The following is a 21013-nucleotide window of genomic DNA, read 5'->3' on the forward strand; positions in this document are numbered from 1 at the left end:
GCTCCTGATTACATCAAATCGACCCTATTATTTGATGTATGTATCTCCGAAGGTCGCTCTCTGCTACCAAACGTCTAACGTTACTCATGACTTGTCTATGTACATCTCATGCTATTCATGCAAAACTGGGAACTACCAGAACTTCCACCAGCTTTTCTTCGACTGTTTCATCAAGCTCTCAGCTTCTTGAAGCTCCGCATTAGCTTTTTCGACCTCGAGCTTACGCTTGTCGTCCTCTTCTTGCTTGAAGAAAGCCGTTTTGTCAACCAATCTTGGATCAACACCACGACCCTCCTTTTCAAAAGGAGACTTAATTGGGCCAGACTTCCAGATGGGATCATTGGACTTGTAAGTCTCTTTGACAATCTTCATCAATTCTTGTTGCTCCTGTTGCCTCAATTTCTTGTTGCGCTCATAGTCAGCTCTAATTTCGGGAGAAAAGCGAGCAATGAGCTCTTCATCTGTTGGAACAGTGTAGTTGTATAGAAGCACACCTGTTCCGATAATGCAAGCGCCCGTGACGTAGACACGGGCCCAGACTCTCCATGCTGGTCTTACGTTTGACATTGCAAAGCTGGTAATCTGTATAAAGAGCGCTGTGATTGACTGATGAGGCTCTATACATGCAGGAAATTCGGATGATTTCAATCCTCCGTTCCCACCTGAGGTACGGGTCTCATACCGTTGCAAAAGACGGCTCAGACAGACGCACTAAGTTCCGGCAGATTTCATCAGATATGCCGCATGAACATCTGACGTTAAAACGTGGCTTTACTGGGCAACCAAGACCACGACGCAGCCCCATTGGCCAACAAAGTCTATTGTGAAAAACGTTCGACTCTGATTGTATTGAGTCGAAAATTGACTTCATTAGCCCGCTTGAGCCGGTTCCAAACATTACACAGCTAAAGTGCATGCAGTGGCTACTCAAGGAGAACACTTAACGGAACGGAATAGAGAAGTAATTTCATCTGCGTGTTATAGGAAAGAAGTATCATGCGGCTCCTGAAATCTATTCTGAGCTCAAGATTGAAGAGAAATTCGCGGTAAGAGCATTGGCATCTTCCCCTATAAAGCAGTCCAACATTCGCGGTCGGACCAAACAAGCTTTTTTTTTTTTTTTTCCGCCGGCACGTGCAAGCAACGCACTAGAAATAGTCTTATTTTCTCCTAGTGAGAAAGTATACGAGCTATACGAGCTGAACACACAAACCCCGTTCTCCTAATTAGCACAGCCCAGTGAATCACGGTGGCAAACATCGTTCAAGAAGAACCTTTTCCCACCTCCAGAATAATACGGGGCTTCCAATACGCGATCTGTGAACCGTGCTTTTGATCTGAATATCTAGCCTCGTGCTAACTAACTTAATTCAACCTATTCCTCGAAGATTCAACTCTCCCGAGCCCCAACCTAACCATGTCTGGAGAAAGTCAAAGCAAGAAGAACTCTTTCAAAAGAAAGTTTCATTCCAAGTCTCGTATGGGCTGCCTGACATGTAAGAGGAGAAGAGTCAAGTGTGATGAAACAAGGCCTTCTTGTAAGAACTGTGTCAGGATGAAGCTTGTATGTGGATACACCGAATCAAGTGATCATGATCATGATCACCATGAACCACCAACTAAGAAGGTGAGCATCAAGAAGGAAGAGAGACATCTGGTTTCATCAACGTCAACGTCGTCAGCCAATGATCAGACGTTCTCATCCCCTGAAACCCAGCAGGCAACGCCAGACAAGACACCGCCTCCAAACTTTCCAAACGCGATGAATGGAGTTCCGGCTTTGGCGGCGACTGCTTTAGGAGCCGGTTTACTCAATGCTGGAAATCTCAATAACATCAATTTGAGCCATCTTGTGAACAACTTGAGTAATCTCGGCGATCTTAGTGGCTTGGGTAATGTTGCGAATTTGAGCTCGTTAGCAGTTCTTGCACAACTTCCTATCGATTTGAGTGGACTTGGAAATCAGCTTGGTGGCAATTTTGAAGGTCTCATGGGAGCATCCGCCGGACTACTGGGAAATCCGCTCGCTGCTGCTCAAAGCGCATCTGTTCCCTTGCAGCAAGATACTTCCAATCAAGAAAAGCCCACGGCTACACAAACACTGCCAAGTATATCACCAAATGTTTCCACGCCCCCAATGCCTAATCCCATGCAAATGGCCGCCTCTGGTGCTGGCTCTCTCAACATGCTAGATTTGAAGTTGATGTATCATTACACAAGTCAGGTATCCAATACAATTACCGGAGCTGGCATCTCGGATACTGATATCTGGAACCATGACGTGCCAATGTTGGCTTTTCAATACCCCTTTTTGATGCATGCGATCTTGGCTTTCAGTGCTACTCATTTGTCTAAGACTGAGAAAGGTTTGGATCATTGCGTCACAAGCCATCGAGGGGACGCACTCAGGCTTCTACGCGAAGCTATTTTGGACATCAACACTAATAATACCGATGCTTTGGTGGCAAGCGCACTTATATTAATCATGGATTCATTGGCGAACGCATCTGTTCCGTCACTGACATCGCCTAAGTCGCTTCCTGCCTCTGCCTGGATTTTCCATGTGAAAGGAGCTGCAACTATTCTTACAGCTGTATGGCCTCTTACGGAAGCATCGAGGTTCTACAAATTCATCAGTGTGGATCTCGGGGATCTTGGTGATATAATAAATGAGAAAAGCCAGCTTTCCTCGCTTCAGCTGAAATCGTTTGCTGATCTCGAGTGTCATGACAATGACATTGCCGATCTCTATCCGGTACTGATTGACTCGCCCTATCTCGTCACGCTAGCGTACTTGAACAAGCTTCACAAGGAGCGGTACAAGGCGGACTTCATCTTGCGTATCTTTGCATTTCCAGCATTGTTGGACAAAGATTTCTTGGGTCTTTTGATGACGGGTGACATCAAGGCCATGCGGATCATGAGGTCGTACTACAAGCTTTTACGTTCTTTCACCACAGAAATGAAGGACAAGGTGTGGTTCTTGGAAGGAGTTTCGCAGGTTTTGCCTGTGGATGTCGAGGAATACGCTGGAGGCGCTGGTGGTATGCACATGATGCTTGACTTTTTGGGCGGCGGCCCCTCGATCATCGAAGATCACGAAGTGGACAAGGATCTACTGATGATTGATCCTGAGGGTCACATCGCTAATAAACTAATCGACACCGACAACTTACCCAGCGACATTACCAGCAACTTGGAGATCATGCAAGGAGACAATGGATTCATTGGTTCAAATGATTTATAGAGGCATTGCCACATGTTTACGAGTTACGTGATTAACAATAAAATTAATCGGATTTCATAACCACGGACAATACCGTGAGGATCAAAAAGAAAAAAGCATATGTAGCGGGGGTCTTATCAGGAGTGCTCACCCGGTCGCGCCGAATCACCCAAAATCAGTGAAACGGTCGTCTAAAAGATGCAACCATTTTACTATAAACACGAAAATGATTGGACCTAGATAAGTCACAAAAAGTTAGCTAACAAATTTGTTGATTTCAGTGCTCCTGAGGACATCCCCGAGTGGCTCGCGATTCCCTCCACCAAACGCCCTCCCCAGTGCCCTCTGCAGTACCACCTCACGAGGTAAAGTTTTTTTTTTTTATTTCTTCCTTCCTGGTTTATCTCCCGAGAAATTCACCTTTGATCTCGAATTCAACCGCCCCGAGCTTGTTGTCACCCCCGCCTCTGTACACATTCCTTTAATCTCGTTTAAAGCCGTGCGGTGCAACCCTCGTTTTTCCAGATAAACAACCTTGTCCAGGCCATATCCACAAAATCCCCAAATGCAAACCATAAAGTGTGTCGTTGTCGGCGATGGTGCCGTTGGTAAAACATGCCTTTTGATTTCCTACACGACGTCAAAGTTCCCAGCTGACTACATCCCTACTGTTTTTGACAACTATGCCGTTACGGTGATGATTGGTGACGAACCTTTCACCTTGGGTCTCTTTGACACCGCCGGTCAGGAAGATTACGACAGATTGAGACCTTTGTCTTACCCCTCGACAGACGTGTTCTTGGTGTGTTTCTCTGTCATCACCCCTCCTTCTTTCGAGAACGTTAAGGAGAAGTGGTTCCCTGAGGTCCATCACCACTGCCCTGGTGTGCCATGCCTTATAGTCGGCACGCAGACCGATTTGCGTGACGATAACGTTATAAAGGAACGTTTGCACAGACAGAAGTTGAGCCCTATCACGTATGAACAAGGTGAGAAGTTGGCCAAGGAGTTGCGTGCTGTCAAGTACGTTGAGTGCTCTGCCTTGACGCAGAAGGGTTTGAAGACCGTGTTTGATGAGGCCATTGTGGCTGCCTTAGAGCCACCCGTGATCAAGAAGTCCAAGAAGTGTGCTATTTTATAGGCTATGCGTGCCGGGCCCGCTTGTATACGCTGTACATCGTGGACTGGATCCGCAGGAGAGTTTGAGTATAAAGCGTCTTTAAAACTAAATAGCCTGGACTTGTTGCGTGGCACCTGATGTTATTTGCATTCCCTCTCATAAGGGGCGCCTTAGGCGTCCGTGTATAGCGATGTTGCTCAATGAATCCAAGTAAGCGATATGAAGTAGGCCTGTGGCTCTTTTGGTGACAGGTACATGCTAGAAGGAGCTCGACATGTTCCACTCAACGTATAGGAAACCCTCCAATTGAAAAAGACAGCTTGAGGTTGGAAAGGCAGCAATGGCCATAGCAGCCCTAACATACATAAATAGTGCTACCAACTCCACCGAACAAGCCGGTGCTCGTCAATTATTGCAAGAAATCTCTAAGAGGTTTAACTATCGAAAAATAACTGCTCATCTCAAACCCAGATAAGGTATGTTTTGGCGCATTCGCTCGCTTAGGTGCATGTTTCGGTAACGCTTCCGACGGAAGCATGCAAGCGACGTTACGCTGTTCACTAGGCGGGGTCCTTCCCCAGGAACTGGATTTTCACGTTGCACCCAGAACAAATCCCTTTTATACTCAGTTACCAGTTGGGTAGTGGCGCTTGTGCCAATACAGAGGGCAGAACTTAGGACCACCAACCCAACCGCTAACTAACAGCCACAGCCCACTTTTACGGCGTTCACACGCATTAGTGACCCTTGAGTACATCCTTCCTCAACTTCACTCAAACCATGTTCAGCACAACTTCCTCGGAAAGCGTAACTACGGCGTAAAGGAGAACTGGTTTGCAGCCATTCTGAATGCGAACGTCTGGTACTCGTAACCACCGCAAACTACAAATGTAGAACCCCCAAAGTATCCAAAAGACAAACAGAAAAAAAAAAAAAAAAGAAGAATCAAGAAATACTCCAAGAGGCTCTCGCCAAATCCACGGTTTCTCGCTTACCAGCAAGTGGCGGCGCCACCGGGTTCCTTGCAGCGCTGGCTACGGAAATCCGAAGTGGTCCCCAGCCATGTCTCAGATCCAGCGCTGGTAAAATCTCGCCTGCGCAAGGGCACATTATTCCCAGGAAAAGCGCCTCGTTCTGGGCAGCACTTGCCTCACTACAGCAGCAACTAATCCTGCCGCCGTGCATACGAGGGTCTGAGGCGCACCGGTCTGGGGGCTAACAATGCCGTCTGGAGATAAAGGCAGGGTCTAAGAAGTCTAAGTTACACTGCCTCTCTTGCAGATGGAAGCCGTGGAAGGCAGAGTTTTTCGGTGGAATTGGGGAATGAGATTTCATTTTTTTCCCATGTTTGCACCGCCGCAACCGGCGTAGCGCCAAAACACCTGGCCTGGAAGCAGAGCTGTCCTGGTCCTGGGCGGGAGTTGCTGCAACTTTTGTGACATACGCCTTGCAGCGTTTGCACCCAGTGCGTATCACAGTCCCGTGGTCTTCATCCTCCATCTTCGTAGATTTCCTCCTACACCCACTTCCTCTTCCATGTCTGTGCGTTCTGACGGCTCCGTAGGGCTGGGTTACATCACCTCCCTGAACGATCCGGGCCATGCTCCCAGTGAGTACTCCCATTCTCGCCTATCGTCCAACTCCTCCACCGCCAACCTGGTCCACAGAGACATGTGGTCCAGGGACTTCAGGGGCTCTGGTCAGACTGACTCCATGGGGAAGCTCTCCACAAACCCGCTGGGCACCGTCACTTCTTCCAACACCGCCAAGGAGTACTTCCAGTCGCCTACTTCGGAGCAACCGAAGCGCAAGCGGTTGGTAACCAAAGAGCAGATGTTGGCTTACCGAACCTATGTCAACGACATCAACTTCACCCAGGGCCAGTCTGAGTACTTGAACGATCGTGGTCTGAGACTGCCTCGTGAGAATAGAACCGCCGACTACCTCCAGGTCACCCCGAACATCGTCCCTGGATACACCTTGACGTCTCAGCTCTCGCTGCCATCGTCCACCCTGCTTTTGTTTTACGACACCGACGATGCCGATGACTCTCTGTGCATCATCCGTCTCCTGCCCAATTTCGTGGAATCTGTCCCCGTGGCTCGCTTCTTGAACGAGTGGTACCTCACATCGGGTGAAAATCCACCCAAGCATCATAGACCGTGGTGTAACCATCTCGCTGGCAATGAGTTTGTTCCTTCAGGTCGCTATAACTTGCGTAGCGCTGAATCTCGCTTGAACCTACGCACCCCAGTCACTCTACCGACCAATCTACCGGGTGTTTTGTATCCGCTAGATGTCTTCAATATCCACTCGGACCATGAGGACGTCTTTCAGCGTCGAATTGGATTTGTCTACCCGAATCATGACTACAAAACCATCAAAGAGTACCACGCCGACAAGACCCCTGAGAAGGCTGGGAGCGATAACTCCTCCTTGAACGGAGGTAGTATACGCTCTATGCTCTCGGAGATGTCGATTGGCGAAAGTTCTCTGAATCGGTTTATCACGAGGAACAATTTGGGAACTGGTGTTTTCGATGACTTAGCCAACAGGGTCTCCCAGCAGCCCAAGGATAGGCTCGCCATTATCAAGATCTTGAGTGACATGATCGCTCTCTTCACCACCCTTTCCGTTTGCCACGAGTTAGGAGTGGTCCACAATGGTATCACCAGTACCGCCATCTTGCGAGCTTGCAGCTTACCTGACGACTTGGATCCTAAAGAGCACTCTGTGGTGTTAACGGGCTGGGACTTTGCATTCAGCATTTGCGTTGAAGACTCGACCTCCAGTTATAGAAAGAGCAACATCGCAGACATCCCAGACTATTTGCCCTACATGTCGCCTGAAAACTCTGGTGAAACTACATGCTTGGTTGATTACAGAACTGACTTCTACTCTGCGGGTATTGTCCTTTACGAGTTGATCGTTGGATGCCTTCCGTTCCAGTCTGATAACCCTGTGAGACTCAGAAAGATGCATATCTCTCAGCGTGCTATTCCTCCACTGATCTTGGGTCAAGGGTGGATTAGTGAGGACTTGAACGACATCATTATGAGATGTTTGGAGAAGGATCCAGCTGACAGATACAACAATGCCCACGCCTTGATCAGCGACTTGAAGGAAGTCAGGAATGATTACTTGAGATTGTACAATATGGAACGCCAGGAGGGCGAGCAGGAAGCTCCTCTCATTCATGATAATATAGAGCTTCACAAGGATCGCAACACGCTTCCGTTGCTTCACAGCACGATCAGCAAGTTGAAGGAAACCCCTTGGAGAGAACAGGTTTTCACGGCATTCAAAGAGAAGCACGAGGGAATTCACTTCATCCTCTTGTCTGGTGACAGCGGTGTGGGCAAAACAACTTTGCTTCAAGAATTGAAAAACGTTGCGGTCTCCAATTACAATTTCAGCATTTCATGGTCCTACAACTGCTCTGATATCAACGTCACTCCTTACAAGTCCGGTATATCTGCCATTCAGAGTATTGTGAAGCAAATTTTGGCGTCTTCAAAGGAGAATATTGCAGAATGGAGACACAAATTCACTGTCGAAATTGACACTGACCTCAGTATACTTTTTCCTGTCATTCCTGAGCTACAAGAACTTTTAGGTCCCAGGTACCAAAGCATCAGAACATACAGACCACAGGCAGAGGGTGAAGGCGCAATTGATGTTGGCGCCGAGACCGATTCGAGTGAGCAGATATCTGAGGATAGCAGCTCCAGACTCAGCAACCTTCCTGGATTTGATCAGCATTCTCTCAATATTGAGATGAAGCTTAAGTATATCATCAAGCGTGTATGGGCCTTAATAGGACCAAACGGTGTCACCCTTGTGTTGGATGATATTCAGTGGGCTCACCCTGCTGAGGTTGGCTTTTTAAAGGAAGTCTCCAGCTTTTGCACATTGAACGAAGAACCTCTCAATATCAAAGTCATTTGTGGCTACCGAACTGGAGAACCTTCTTGTGAAAAAGATAAGGCTAACACTGAATATGATGAAATTGTGTCTATTTTAGACCTCCCACTGTGCAAGCTTAGTGAGTATTCGTTAGAAGCTCCAAGTGAAGCTCATTATTATGATTTTATCAGCGAGAACAATCTTGGGCCAGGAAGATCATTGCCAACAGAAAAGGACAACTTTGTGTCAACCCTATATAAAGCTACAGATGGTGTGTTTCTCAGGTACAACTATCTCATGAGGAATCTTCATTTACGGGCTGACGACGATGGAGTTAATCTTGACTTGATGCAAAGTTTGTTGAACAACAAGGATCTTCCAGTGCCTATGACTGACATAGTCAAAGAGTATCTCGACATAGCTCTCAGTGAAGAGTCAAAAGAGCTTCTCAAGTTTGCCGCAATAATCGCTTCGAATGGTTATTTCAGTTTTGCCGACCTAATGATCGTTACTGGTAAGGATCTCAGCGAAGTTAGTGAACTATTATCTGAATGTTTGGAAACTCGAATTCTTGTCCCATCTGGTATATTCTACAAAATTCCATTCCATCTCGTTGGTGATGAAGACTTCCCATTCGATTTCAGTGACTCGATGATTTGGGAAATGGCTACCAAAGCAAAGTATCACTTTGATCACGACGCAATCCAGATTTACTTCTTGTCTGAGTTGGTAAGCACGAATGAATGGCGGAATCACAACAAGTTGTGTGGTCTCAGGTATCAAAAGAAATTATCCACAGATGTGAATGTCGATATCACCAGCAACTTGATCCTGGCTTTCCACTTATATCTCGCCGAGCCAGATGCAAATGACAAAGATCTGGAGAATTATTACGAGACATTTGTTACTGCTGGAAGGTACGCACTCGCAACATCCAATCTTCAATTGGCTCGAAACTTTTTCGAATTCTCAGCAAGATATATCGCCCCACATGACAGGAGGAGCCGTCTCCGAAACTTGCTCACCGTTTGTCAAATCAATTTCCATTTGGGAAATTTCACCGAGTGCACGAATTTGATTCAGCAAGCTGAAGAAAGATACGGATCAGACAGTTCAAGCTTCTTGTACCTCAAGGTTAAGTGTTTGTTCCATACAAGACAGTATAGAAGAGGTATGAGAACAATTCTTAAAGGTCTTGAGTCTTTTGGAGTGGAAGTTTCAGGAGATCCTCAGAAGTGTGAAGAGATTGCAGAAAGATTCATCAATCAGGCCCCACTTTCCATTGCGGACATCAGGGCCATGCGCCAACTCAAGCCTTCCAACAATCTGAGATTCAGATTTATTGTTGATTTGATTCTGGATGCAATGGGTCCCTCTTACATCTTGGGAATGTCTCATCTAAGAATGGCTCTTTTGTCCCAGTTAATTCGTCTCATGAACACCCATGGTGTGACTGCTACTTGTGCCATCCCATTAATCCATCTTGCAAACTACTTCGTTCAGCCAAATGTTAGGAATAATACCGCTAAGGCCATTGAGCTTTGTGATGTTGCCTTGACTTTGGTGAACAATTATGGCGGTTCGAGTACTGATCTCACCAGTCAAATCTACGAGACTTTCGTCAATTTGATGGCCTCTTTCAAGCACACAACTACCGAGCTTGTCAAGTTTTCAGAAGGCTTCAACACTCAAGATGCCTCCCTCATGAAACCAAGTTCGTCTTGCATGTCCTTGTTTTTCACTGCTTCTAACTTTCTCCTTTCCTTTTTGACAAATTCGACTCATCCCTCAACGTTTAGGAAGCTGATGAGATTTGCTAACGAGGAGGACGACAACATATCGCAATGTGCACTTGGTTTGTGGACAGAAGATGTCTCTTACAACACTTACAAGGAATCATACTCGAAGATTTCTACTCAACAAAGACCTGACTTGGAATTTGTGTATCTTGCAAACGCTGTCATATGGTTAACCTCCGAGTCTCGGTATAAGGAGGCAGCTGAAATTGTTCTTGATCGATGCTACCATGTACTGAGAAGATTACCAATCTCGATATTCCATCTTGAATTCTATTTTTACGCTGCTGTTTCGTTGTGTTTGGGCTCTGACTCGATGCCTAACACGGCATCCTTACCTTTGGCTGCCAAAATCATGAAGATGTATGACTTGTGGGCTGATATTTGTCCACCAAACTTTGAAAGCAAGCTGGCTATTCTTCATGCTTGTTACAGCTGCGCTCAACTGTCCAAAACATCTTTAACTGTTCTTGACAATTTTGAGGTGGCGATTGAAACTGCTAACAGAGCCACTCGGTGGATTGAGGCGTGCTTGGCAAATTACTTGTGTGCCAAATGGCTAAAGAAAACTTCAGAAAGCAAGAGGAGAATTTCATATTACGCTCAAAATGCTTTGTCTATTGCTGCAACTCTTAAAGCTGAGAGGCAAGTTGATATGATGCAAAGGGAGTTCAGCTCTGTCTTTGATAGCTTCAACTGGGCAGGTGTTTCGATTCTCAGTGACAACCAACAACCTAGCCCACGAGGTCCACACTCACTTAACAGTCAGCTTCAACACATTTTTGCTGAGAGTAACTATGGTGCTGGATCTGCCCCCAAGCTTCCTAGGCAGGAGAGCAATACCAGTGTCAGTAACAACCAAGAGCCTAATATGCTTCTTCGAGGTCCTCAAGATGATTTGCCTACCCAGTCGGAGTTGACTAAAGCCATCAAGCTCTGTTTGACCATTTCGGAATCGTCCGATATTGACTCAATTGTGACCAGCTTGCTCGAAAGCGCTCTTCTTTTTTCGAATGTTGACTACGGAGCTGTTGTTCTCAATCTCAATCAGTCTGAGCCAAGCATCAAGGCCATCGGTACGTTGAACAATATGTACAAGTTTGACGATGAGCCATTAGGTTTCAGGACTGACTTGGTACCTTACTCACTTGTGGTTCACTGTTTGCTCATGGGTGAGGCTATAAATAAAGATGACAACCCAGCTTTGTTTGACTCCAAATTTGGAAATGATCACTACTACTTGCACAATCCATGCTCCTCGGCAATTTGTATTCCGATCAAGAGTACCAATGTTTACGGCGTGATCTATTTGGAGAGGCATACTTTGCCAAACGAAGTGCCCCAGAGCTCGCCACATTTCCATTCCAGAAAGATTGATTTGATAGACTTGCTTTGTTCCCAAGCGGCAGTGTCTTTTGGAAAGTCATTGGTGTACTCACAAATGGAACTTGCAAAGAAGGCCGCAGAAGACGCAACGGCTGAAAAGGCCAGCTTTTTGGCAAACATGTCTCATGAGATCAGAACTCCTTTCAATTCTCTTTTTGCATGTTCCCTTTTCTTATTGGACACATCCTTGACCGACGCCCAAAGGGAATATGTTGAGACCATTAAGAGTTCAGCCTTGGTCACTCTCAGTATCATCGATGGTATTCTTGCGTTCAGCAAAATCGAGCATGGATCATTTACCTTGGATCACGCTCCATTTGATCTCAATTCATGTGTTGAAAGTGCCATCCAAGTGACAAGTGAACAGACGTACAACGAGAATCTTGAAATCGTCTTCTACAATCATTGCCCTGGTATTCTCGAAGTGATGGGCGACAGCACAAGAGTCCGTCAAATCATTATCAATTTGGTTGGTAACGCCGTGAAATTCACAATGGAGGGTCACATTAAGATCATTTTGGAGGCCAAACACATGGGTGATAAAAGGTACGATCTTAAGCTTACTGTTGAGGATACTGGTATCGGTATACCTGCTAATTCGAAGTCCAAGGTCTTTGGAGCTTTCTCTCAAGTTGACGGTTCTTCTCGTCGTGTTCATGGCGGCTCAGGTCTTGGTCTTGCAATTTCCAAAAAGTTGGTTGACATAATGAACGGTGACATTCAGTTCGACAGTGTGGAGGGGGTTGGAACCACCTTCTATTTCACATGTCCGTTTGAGGTGAGCAAATATATCGAGAAGCTGGACGTGAAGCCTCGTAATGTTGCTCTTGTTCTCGAGGATTGTTTCAGACGGGAGGCTTTTGCACAGCAGCTTGAGTTCCTCAATGCCAAGGTGCTGATTTTTGGCAAACCCGAGGCCTTCGTGAATCAGAAACAAAAGTTTGACGTCATCTTTGTTGATGATCGATTCTTGAGTGATTTAAGCAAACCGATAGAAGAGCTCAAGGGCTCAGACACCCAAATTCACCTCATCACAGAGTTTGGTACCCCAGTGTCTCATATAAACTTGCCTGAGATTGGACTCAGCTCGATCCTCTTTGCACCAATGAGAAGATCGAGAGTGGAGGAGCTTTTACGTGAAAGTTATGAGGATCCAGCACTGTTGAAGAAGCCCAAGCAACAAGGAACTGGTTCTACAGCTATATTGGGTGAGACATATCCATTGAAGATCTTACTCGCCGAGGACAATGCTATCAATTTGAGGGTAGCACTGCAGCATTTGAAAAAGCTAGGATACGTTGCCGACCACGCAAAAGATGGTGTGGAAGTTCTAGAAAAGTGTGACGCCATGTTGAAAGCTGGTGGTAAGTACGATGTCATTTTCATGGACATCCAGATGCCACGAAAGGATGGTATCACCGCGACAATGGAGCTCAAGGAATCATTCATTATCAATGGCCACGTCGACTTACTACCAGAGATCGTTGCATTGACGGCGAATGTCGCTGGTGAAGACCGTGATAAATGCCTTAACTGCGGAATGACAGACTTCATTTCCAAACCAATTCTCCCCGAGGAGCTCAGAAGAGTGCTCACGAGAGTGGGTGTACACAAAAAAGCATTACAATAATCATATAGACAATTAGATTACTAAGAACATTTTCGTAGCGCTTGCACTCATGGCAATCCGTGATCACGGGCGGCCTTGAGTCTCTTCTCGGTCCAGGCCTCCAACTCCGTCTTGAACTTCTCCACAGCCGACTTCTCAGGCGACCACTCGGCCTTCTCGGCGGCGGTCAATTGGTTCCAGCGGTTACTCAATTCCTTGAGCACAACAGCCAGGCTCTCGCCGTCGTAGTACTTCTCCTTGAGGTAAGAGGCAAAACCAGGCATTGGACGCTTAGGCTTGGGTGGGTAGATCTGTGCACGTTTCTGGTTGATTTCGTCTGCTCTTCTCTTGTAGCCCTCCTTCTCACCCTCTGAGAGGGTCTTCCACTCAGCGGCAACATCACTGAGCTTCTTGCTTGGGTTTGTCTTTTCTTTGATGTAAACGTGGTGGCCTGAGAGACTTCTGAGAGGCTTGAGAGCCTTCTGCTTGAATGCCTTCTCCTTCTCCTTCAATTTGGCCTGTTTGGCCTTCTCAGCCTGCTTAGCAGCCTTCTTCTTCTCGGAGTCGGTCTTTCCTCTCTGAGCGAACGCGACAGCTGACACTGTAAAATTTCTCGATGGGGCGGTAACACTTTGAGCAGCCAAAGCTCTCAATACACCGAATTTTGAGGACAACATCACGTAAATCGTTTCACAATTGGGTGTACAAGAGGTGTAACTCGTTTGTTTTGGTTGCGCGGGCTTATGCGTGTGGGTGCTGCACGACTGTGTCAGGCTGGGGAAATCTGCAATTCTCGCGAGGTGCCTCGGGGCACAATCGCATGATGTTTTCTTGATATCTCGCATATTTATTGGGGAGCTAATAGAATCTAAAAATATTAGTATAGTCTAACAAGCGCTTCAAGCTAGTGGGGATAAGAATTAAATAAGCCGGTTAAAGGGCATTTTCAAGGAAGCGCGTGAAACGCTTGAGACCAAAGTTTCTCTCGTCAGTGAGCTCGTCTGCGCTAGTGATAGCTTTGGCCTCGATCTTTTTCAACAAGTTTTTCTCAAAAAGGAACATGCTGATGTGGAAGCCTTGTGGTTCGACGTAAACGCAGGTGTTTTCCGTTTCGTAGGTGTAAAACTCAGGCCCAAGCTTCTCGTCTAAGTAGGTATGACCGTACCAATCAAGGCCAAGAGCGTACTTGGCCCACCAAAGCGACTCATCGCGTAGAGTCTCGCTTTCTCCACAGAGCATAAAGACTTTTCTGTTGGGATCGTTGAATGTGGGAATATCCAGCCAGTCACTCTCTAGTGCTGGCTCCTTGGACATGGGTGAGTATATCAAGCTCTTGCGGTCCACATTCCCGAAAAGCATTGTCTTCTCTTCTTCGGTAGACGCAGGGAATGGGATAATGTCACCGTCGGAACAAGTACGAATCGAAGACTTCTCGGAAATCGACTCTATATCAGGGTATATGTAGAGCCATGGTGAAAGCACCATGAGCTTTAAGGGGTAGTCCTCTTTTGGTGCACCCTTTTCTTTCAACAACTGCGTGAGGCACACCGCCAAATTACCACCAGCGGAGTCGCCAATCAAGCCAACGTTTTTGTGGGTCTTGAGGACTCTATAGTATGTCTCGTATAGTTGATTTATCTGGATGGGCATAGAGTGGCCATCGCATGTAAGGCCATAGTCTAAAATCAAAATCGAGCACTTCTTTTGCTTTTCTGGAGGCAAGAGTAAGTAGCTCTGGATGAGACCCTCTGCCTGATTAGGCCCTAGCTGGGAGAAGAAGCCTCCTCCGTGACAGTAGATGAAAATAGTGTCATCCTCTGCGATATCAGGTTGCTTCACAAGCCAATAGGACGTGGCGTCAAACTTTGTGTTGTAACCAGGAAGCTGGCTCGTGGCCTTGGGGTAGTTTGATTTAACATTTTTAAGTGTATGGCCCACCAGCTTGAAGTTTAGCGCCTTGAACCTCTTCTTATCCTCAGTCATCACGTTCTTGATAGCAACAATCATCATTACCGACTTGAAATTGTTGGCGTACTTCCCAAAGATGGAGAGGTCACCGTTGAAGGCATAAGCTGACGCATAGTACGCTGCCAGGAAAGGGAGCTTAGCAAAACCCATAAAGAAAGTGTGGTTAGTCTGTGCGTGAGCTCATTACCGAAAAGGTTCCGTGCAGATTCCGCGATACAGAAGCGGGGCGGCTTAAGAACCGAACCGATGCCAGAGCATGTACTGATAGACTTACGATTTTGCAGCTGCAAGGGAGAAAAAAATGATGGACTTTATTTTATGGGTATATGGGAATCCTAGGATTTCTGCCAGGTAATCTGAGTTTGGGGCCTCGGTTACCCAGGCATCATGCATATTTTGGTGCAGGTGTATGCAGCCATTTGCAACCATGACAGCTATCAAAATGTGCTGATAGTTGTCACAGAAAGCTGATGTTCATGAGCGATGAAACTCTTTTGTACTTTTAGAGTAGTAGCAAGCGCGTAAAGGGTTCTTTCACCCCTAGCTTGGTACCCTACCACCGGACAAGCCGCTGTCAAAACGACCCGTCAAAAGTTTATCAGCTGTCTAAGCAATGGTGGTGTGTGGGGTCTCGGTAGAAAAGCCAGAACTTGCTGAGCTAGCTTTGTCCCAAGGCCACTGAATGCCTCCAGGGTGGTAGCCAAGAGTGAACTTCTTACCCACAGCCTGGAATGCAACGCCAGTGTAGTTGCCGCAGGTGCCGTTGAATTGGATCTTTCCACCGTCGTCTGGACAGATGCCAAATGATGGAGCATCCTTGTAAGCCAAACGGTCAGCATCCAACGAAAAGTCTTTTTGGGGAGAGTCAGTAAAGACAAACCAGCCGTCTTCCACCGCGAGGTACTTCTCCAGGTTCTTGTCAGCCAAGGAACCGTCGTCGTTGAGAACAAACTTGATCTCACTGCCTCCAGCATAGACAACCAGACCGGATGAGGAACCGAGACGGCCACCCTGGTAGGGCGTTCCTGATCTCATGGTCATGATCTGGAAAGTCAGGGCAGCGGCAGCGGCAGTAGCAAAAATAGAAAACTTCATTCTCTGGCGCTTCCATAGAGGAAGAGGGTCTGGCTTTATACGTTGCAAAGCAGGAACGTCTAAGCCCTATGCCGTGACTTCATCCACGATACACGCAACACAAGCGGGATCAGTATGCTCTTGCGTATTTGCGAGGCACGGCTTGGTGTGATTGGATATGGGACAAAGCCTTCTGGTATGGAGGCACATACCGCGTAGGTAGGCTTTGATGTGGAACCCAAATAAACAAGCGTCGGCGCATGCAAGCGACAGGGGTAAAAGGGGCACTGGCTGCCAAGAAAATGTGGAGTAGTTAGGAGCATTTCATTCGTCCAGGGTGCGTCCAGGGTGTTCCTGAGGAGGCCGTTTTGATGACGTATGTGGATGAGTTACTTTTCGCAGCCACCACCTATTTATAGAAAACCGGATAGAGAAGAATGGCCGGAGTTAAACACAATTTTATTGCTGTTTGCTTTTGCACAGCCTTTTTGAAATCTTGGTAATTTCATGTACATCCTGTTGACTTGTTCCGAGCTGATGGTGGGTGGTCTGGACGCTTCAAGGCTTTTCTCGCTTGCCTGTGAATTTGCAGTCAGCGGGCGAGTGGTGCCGTGAATTCACGAATCATTATGGCTTTTTCGGTTTTTGAACAAAAGCCTTTAATCTTTTGCTTGCCTCGTTCTTAAGCTCACTTTCCTTCTTTCATGTACTGTGTGGGCCTTCTGGAGCATCTCGCGATCAGTGCTTCATGCTTGTGAAGATCTACAGAAGGCACTGTGGATGATCAGGATCTGATTGCAGCTGTCATTGACGGAATAAAGGAGGTGTTGAAAACTCCTCTTAGGGTTGTGATATTGCAAGCTGCGAATCTCTACTGGTTGGCCTTCATGGTCTCAGTGGTAGCTCCCCAGCCCTCAAGGAACGTGATGGTGTAGCTCGAATGCCTTCTTTCAACAATTGTTGAATTTCTGAGTATACCAAATAGAAGTTAGTGGTTTCTGAAATTGCTCAATGTTCTATAGATCTTTGGTTCTTTCGTCATCTCAAGCGACAGGGTCTTCAACTAGAGTCTCACAATGATCCTATAAAACCACCAATTTCGCAGCCAACCTATTGCACGAAACACCCAATGACAACATCCGCCAACATCATCAAATAACTCGACCAGCCAAACGCAAAAAGTCATGAACGCTAAGCAAATTGAATAAGTTTGTTGATGCTAATTCTTCCACTTGTATAGCCGTGTTCAGCTTCTGGGGCCATCTTCACCTCTCGTACCAAACCTCGCGAACACCGAATCTTTCATCCAAAAAAACGGTATTTGGAGAGACTGATCACGACGACTTTCTAATTTGACCTTTTTTGTCGCGTCTTTCCGCTTTAATCCACATCTTTTCAGAATTTTCGTTCGTCGCCAGTTGTCTTGGACGTCGTGCCCGCGCCAAATCACCAAATCACTTTTTCGCTCCAGCTTCACCAATACCATCCATCATCATGTACTCGGCAGCTCGCTCAGATACCCTCTTCTTGGGCGGTGAGAAGGTCAGTGGTGACGACATCAGAAACCAAAATGTCATGGCGGCACTTTCTGTCGCCAATGTCGTCAAATCCTCCTTGGGACCCGTTGGTCTCGACAAGATGCTTGTGGATGACATCGGTGATGTTACTGTTACCAACGATGGTGCCACCATCTTGTCGCTTTTGGATGTCCAACACCCAGCTGGTAAGATTTTGGTCGACTTGGCCCAACAGCAAGACCGTGAAGTGGGCGATGGTACCACCTCCGTTGTTATCTTCGCATCTGAGTTGTTGAAGAGAGCCAGTGAGCTTGTCAGCTACCAGGTTCACCCAACTACCATCATTACAGGTTATAGATTGGCTTTACGTGAAGCTATCCGTTACGTTAATGAAGTTCTTTCTCAGTCGGTGAACGACTTGGGTAAGGAGACCTTGGTGAGCATCGCCAGAACTTCCATGTCTTCCAAGATTATCGGCTCCGACTCCGAGTTCTTTGGTAACATGGTCGTCGATGCCATGATGGCTGTTAAGACCACTTCCCCTAAGGGTGAAACGAAATACCCCGTCAAGGCCGTCAACATTTTGAAGGCTCACGGTAAGTCTGCCACTGAATCTATGTTGGTGAACGGCTATGCTCTTAACTGCACAGTCGCCTCTCAGGCAATGAACAAATCGGTTAAGAATGCCCGTATTGCTTGTTTGGACATCAACTTGCAGAAGGCTCGTATGGCTATGGGTGTGCAAATCAATATCGAGGACCCAGACCAGTTGGAGGAAATCAGAAAGAGAGAATACGGTATCATCATCGAAAGAATCAAGAAAATCATCAACGCTGGTGCCAATGTTGTGCTTACTACCAAGGGTATTGATGACCTTTGCTTGAAGGAGTTCGTCGAGGTGGGCGCCATTGCCGTCAGAAGATGTAAGAAGGAAGACTTGCGCAGAATTGCTCGTGCCACCGGTGCCACCCTTGTCAGCAACTTGTCCAACTTGGAGGGTGAAGAAACTTTTGAATCTTCCTACTTGGGTCAAGCCGAAGAGGTTGTCCAGACAAGAATCAGTGACGACGAGTGTATCTTGGTGAAGGGCACCAAGCAGCACTCTTCCTCGTCGATCATTTTGCGTGGTCCAAATGAATACTCTTTGGATGAGATGGAAAGATCGATCCACGACTCCTTGTGTGTTGTGAAGAGAACCTTGGAGGGTGGTAACGTCGTCCCTGGTGGTGGTGCAGTGGAGGCTGCCTTGAACATATATTTGGAGAACTTTGCCACAACTGTGGGCTCCAGAGAACAGCTCGCGATCGCTGAGTTTGCTAATGCTCTATTAGTGATTCCAAAGACGTTAGCGGTGAACGCCGCCAAGGATTCGTCCGATTTGATTGCCAAATTAAGAACATACCACGCTGCTTCCCAGACGGCGTTGCCAACAGATGTCAAGAGGAAAAAGTACAAGAACTACGGTTTGGACTTGATCAACGGTAAGATCGTCAACGAGACGCTACACGGTGTCTTGGAGCCTACAGTGTCGAAGATCAGGTCGTTGAAGTCTGCTTTGGAGGCATGTATCTCCATCTTGAGAATCGACACCATGATCACGGTGACGCCCGACCCACCAAAGGAGGACCCTCACCAGCACTAATAATGTTTATAGAACGCATGATAGTACTACGAAAAACTGTGTAGGCTACGAGTGTGGATTCGTTATCGTATGTGTATATTCAGAGGCCCTCTGAGTGAATTAAAAGGTATCAAAAGCATCCCAAATAAAGTAGTCAAGAAGTGAAGGCAAATGCAAATTAAGGGTTGTTGTCTAGACAACAGCGGAGGGCAAGAGACCGCCCTGGCGGGAGGTGTCGGAGGTTTTGTAGAAACTGTTCTTGTTCATCTTGTTGAGTGTCGTGGACAGTCTGGTGCTCAAAGGCATTCTGGAAGGCCCTAGGTCCTCTGGAATGCTAGAACAAGAGGTGGCACTCTTGAGCGAATAGTTAGAAGCAGAGAAGAGCGAGTTCTTCGACAGCAGGCGGGACAGGGCAAGCAGGTTGCTGGAGTAGAAGCTCGACATGCGGTAGTACTCTGACTTGGCGCTGCTCTCGAGCTCGTGCTTTCTCTGGATGTCCTTCTTGATTCTGGTGAGGAAAGGTTGCAAAGCAGAAACGAGTTCCTTCTCGTCAACACGCAAGTTCCACTTCAAGATACCAATGAGCTCACGCTCTGCCGAGTTGACGTCCTTGTTCGACAAGAGGCCGTCAGTGTACTTGGTCCAGTGTTTGTTCAAGGGACTAGAATCGTTAAGCAGCTTTGCGCTTAAAATGAGCGACGCCAAAAAGATTCTGTGGCGGGTGGTTTCGATACCCACGGCGTTGCCCGGCAAGGCATTTCTAAGTCTGTTCAAGTACACCAATGCAGCCATAAGCGTAGGGGTCTGGACATTCAGGTACTCGATCAAGCGGGAAATAAAACGGGTCAAGGGCACGGCCTCCTTGGCCACGGGGGTCACCACCATTTCACCCTGGGTGGATTTCTGGGACACCACAGGTCTGACCTGGATCACAGAGCAGGTGGTGGCAGCCAAAAACTCCACCATCTCCATGGACACAGGCTGTCTGGAGAAGATCTTGAGTGCTTCGTAGTCGGACATTGGAGGAGGAAAAGGGTGAAGTTTTGAAAAGATGTAAGTGAGGGTCTGCCTGGGTATTTAGCTTGGGGGCATTGTCACTTTTATTTCCCACTTAGGCACCGCCGCATATCTGTACCTCGACGGTTTCGCAGCCATTCTCAGCGTGTTTCGTGCGCCCAGGAGAGACGCGCTGGGAAACAGGCACGCGGCAGGGACATGGCCAAAACACCCCTGGTGCACGGATTTGATAAGTTAAAGATATAAACTTGGACGGTTCCTCAATTTTTTTAGATTTAATGTCTTCGTTTTTTCTAAATTCCCGGTTGTCGCCAGCAAGTGGTATGGGGCGTGGGCTTGGTGGTTGCAAATCGATAGCGCGGTTGGTGTGCGCAAAATGGCCCGAAGGGGAGAAAATGAGGAGCGAACCGGGAAGCCCTGTAACCAAAAATGAGATGTGAAAGTGCAAGACAATCGAAAATGGTACAAGAAATGAAAACCAAACAAAATCATGGAACCAAGAGATAAGGAGTGAGGGCACTTTGTTTTCGTAATAATGAAGCGCAAGATTAATTAGATGTAATTGGAGAAGGGTGGCCACAAGAGGATCTGCGGTGGTTCTGGTATGAGACAATGGGCCAGGCGCTTCTTCGGATGTGCTACTGGCAGCCCTAATTTAGTTGAAACAGAGACTGTATGTTTAGATAACGGTTTCTACATCGCCTCAAACACGGTGTTTTTATTTAGACGACGCTCCAGATGCGTCCGACGCTGTCATTCTCTGCGGCTGCAAC

The 21013-nt window shown here is 47.0% G+C and overlaps 9 protein-coding genes across 9 annotated transcripts; 4 read left to right on the forward strand and 5 right to left on the reverse strand.

The window, feature by feature from the left end:
* Positions 1–132: 132 nt before the first annotated feature.
* On the reverse strand, positions 133–567 carry C7M61_001539 (uncharacterized protein; the record flags this gene model as incomplete). Its single annotated transcript, XM_024856944.1, has 1 exon — positions 133–567. The coding sequence occupies one exon, from the start codon at positions 565–567 to the stop codon at positions 133–135; it is 435 nt and encodes a 144-aa protein (XP_024714824.1).
* An 850-nt stretch (positions 568–1417) lies between these two features.
* Positions 1418–3247, forward strand: UPC2 (Upc2p; the record flags this gene model as incomplete). Its single annotated transcript, XM_024856945.1, has 1 exon — positions 1418–3247. One exon carries the CDS (start codon positions 1418–1420, stop codon positions 3245–3247), a length of 1830 nt encoding a protein of 609 aa, XP_024714825.1.
* Positions 3248–3791: 544 nt separating this feature from the next.
* On the forward strand, positions 3792–4367 carry CDC42 (Rho family GTPase; the record flags this gene model as incomplete). The annotated part of the gene is made up of 1 exon (XM_024856946.1): positions 3792–4367. One exon carries the CDS (start codon positions 3792–3794, stop codon positions 4365–4367), a length of 576 nt encoding a protein of 191 aa, XP_024714826.1.
* Positions 4368–5882: 1515 nt separating this feature from the next.
* On the forward strand, positions 5883–13064 carry CHK1 (Chk1p; the record flags this gene model as incomplete). The annotated part of the gene is made up of 1 exon (XM_024856947.1): positions 5883–13064. One exon carries the CDS (start codon positions 5883–5885, stop codon positions 13062–13064), a length of 7182 nt encoding a protein of 2393 aa, XP_024714827.1.
* A 47-nt stretch (positions 13065–13111) lies between these two features.
* On the reverse strand, positions 13112–13720 carry GCF1 (Gcf1p; the record flags this gene model as incomplete). Its single annotated transcript, XM_024856948.1, has 1 exon — positions 13112–13720. The coding sequence occupies one exon, from the start codon at positions 13718–13720 to the stop codon at positions 13112–13114; it is 609 nt and encodes a 202-aa protein (XP_024714828.1).
* A 256-nt stretch (positions 13721–13976) lies between these two features.
* On the reverse strand, positions 13977–15161 carry C7M61_001544 (uncharacterized protein; the record flags this gene model as incomplete). The annotated part of the gene is made up of 1 exon (XM_024856949.1): positions 13977–15161. The coding sequence occupies one exon, from the start codon at positions 15159–15161 to the stop codon at positions 13977–13979; it is 1185 nt and encodes a 394-aa protein (XP_024714829.1).
* A 456-nt stretch (positions 15162–15617) lies between these two features.
* C7M61_001545 (uncharacterized protein) lies at positions 15618–16106 on the reverse strand (the record flags this gene model as incomplete). The annotated part of the gene is made up of 1 exon (XM_024856950.1): positions 15618–16106. The coding sequence occupies one exon, from the start codon at positions 16104–16106 to the stop codon at positions 15618–15620; it is 489 nt and encodes a 162-aa protein (XP_024714830.1).
* Positions 16107–17579: 1473 nt separating this feature from the next.
* TCP1 (chaperonin-containing T-complex alpha subunit) lies at positions 17580–19244 on the forward strand (the record flags this gene model as incomplete). Its single annotated transcript, XM_024856951.1, has 1 exon — positions 17580–19244. The coding sequence occupies one exon, from the start codon at positions 17580–17582 to the stop codon at positions 19242–19244; it is 1665 nt and encodes a 554-aa protein (XP_024714831.1).
* Positions 19245–19415: 171 nt separating this feature from the next.
* PCL2 (cyclin) lies at positions 19416–20243 on the reverse strand (the record flags this gene model as incomplete). The annotated part of the gene is made up of 1 exon (XM_024856952.1): positions 19416–20243. One exon carries the CDS (start codon positions 20241–20243, stop codon positions 19416–19418), a length of 828 nt encoding a protein of 275 aa, XP_024714832.1.
* Positions 20244–21013: the final 770 nt, after the last annotated feature.

Source organism: Candidozyma pseudohaemuli, assembly GCF_003013735.1.
Source record: "Candidozyma pseudohaemuli strain B12108 chromosome Unknown scaffold00002, whole genome shotgun sequence".
NCBI classification, from domain to species: Eukaryota; Fungi; Ascomycota; class Pichiomycetes; order Serinales; family Metschnikowiaceae; genus Candidozyma; species Candidozyma pseudohaemuli.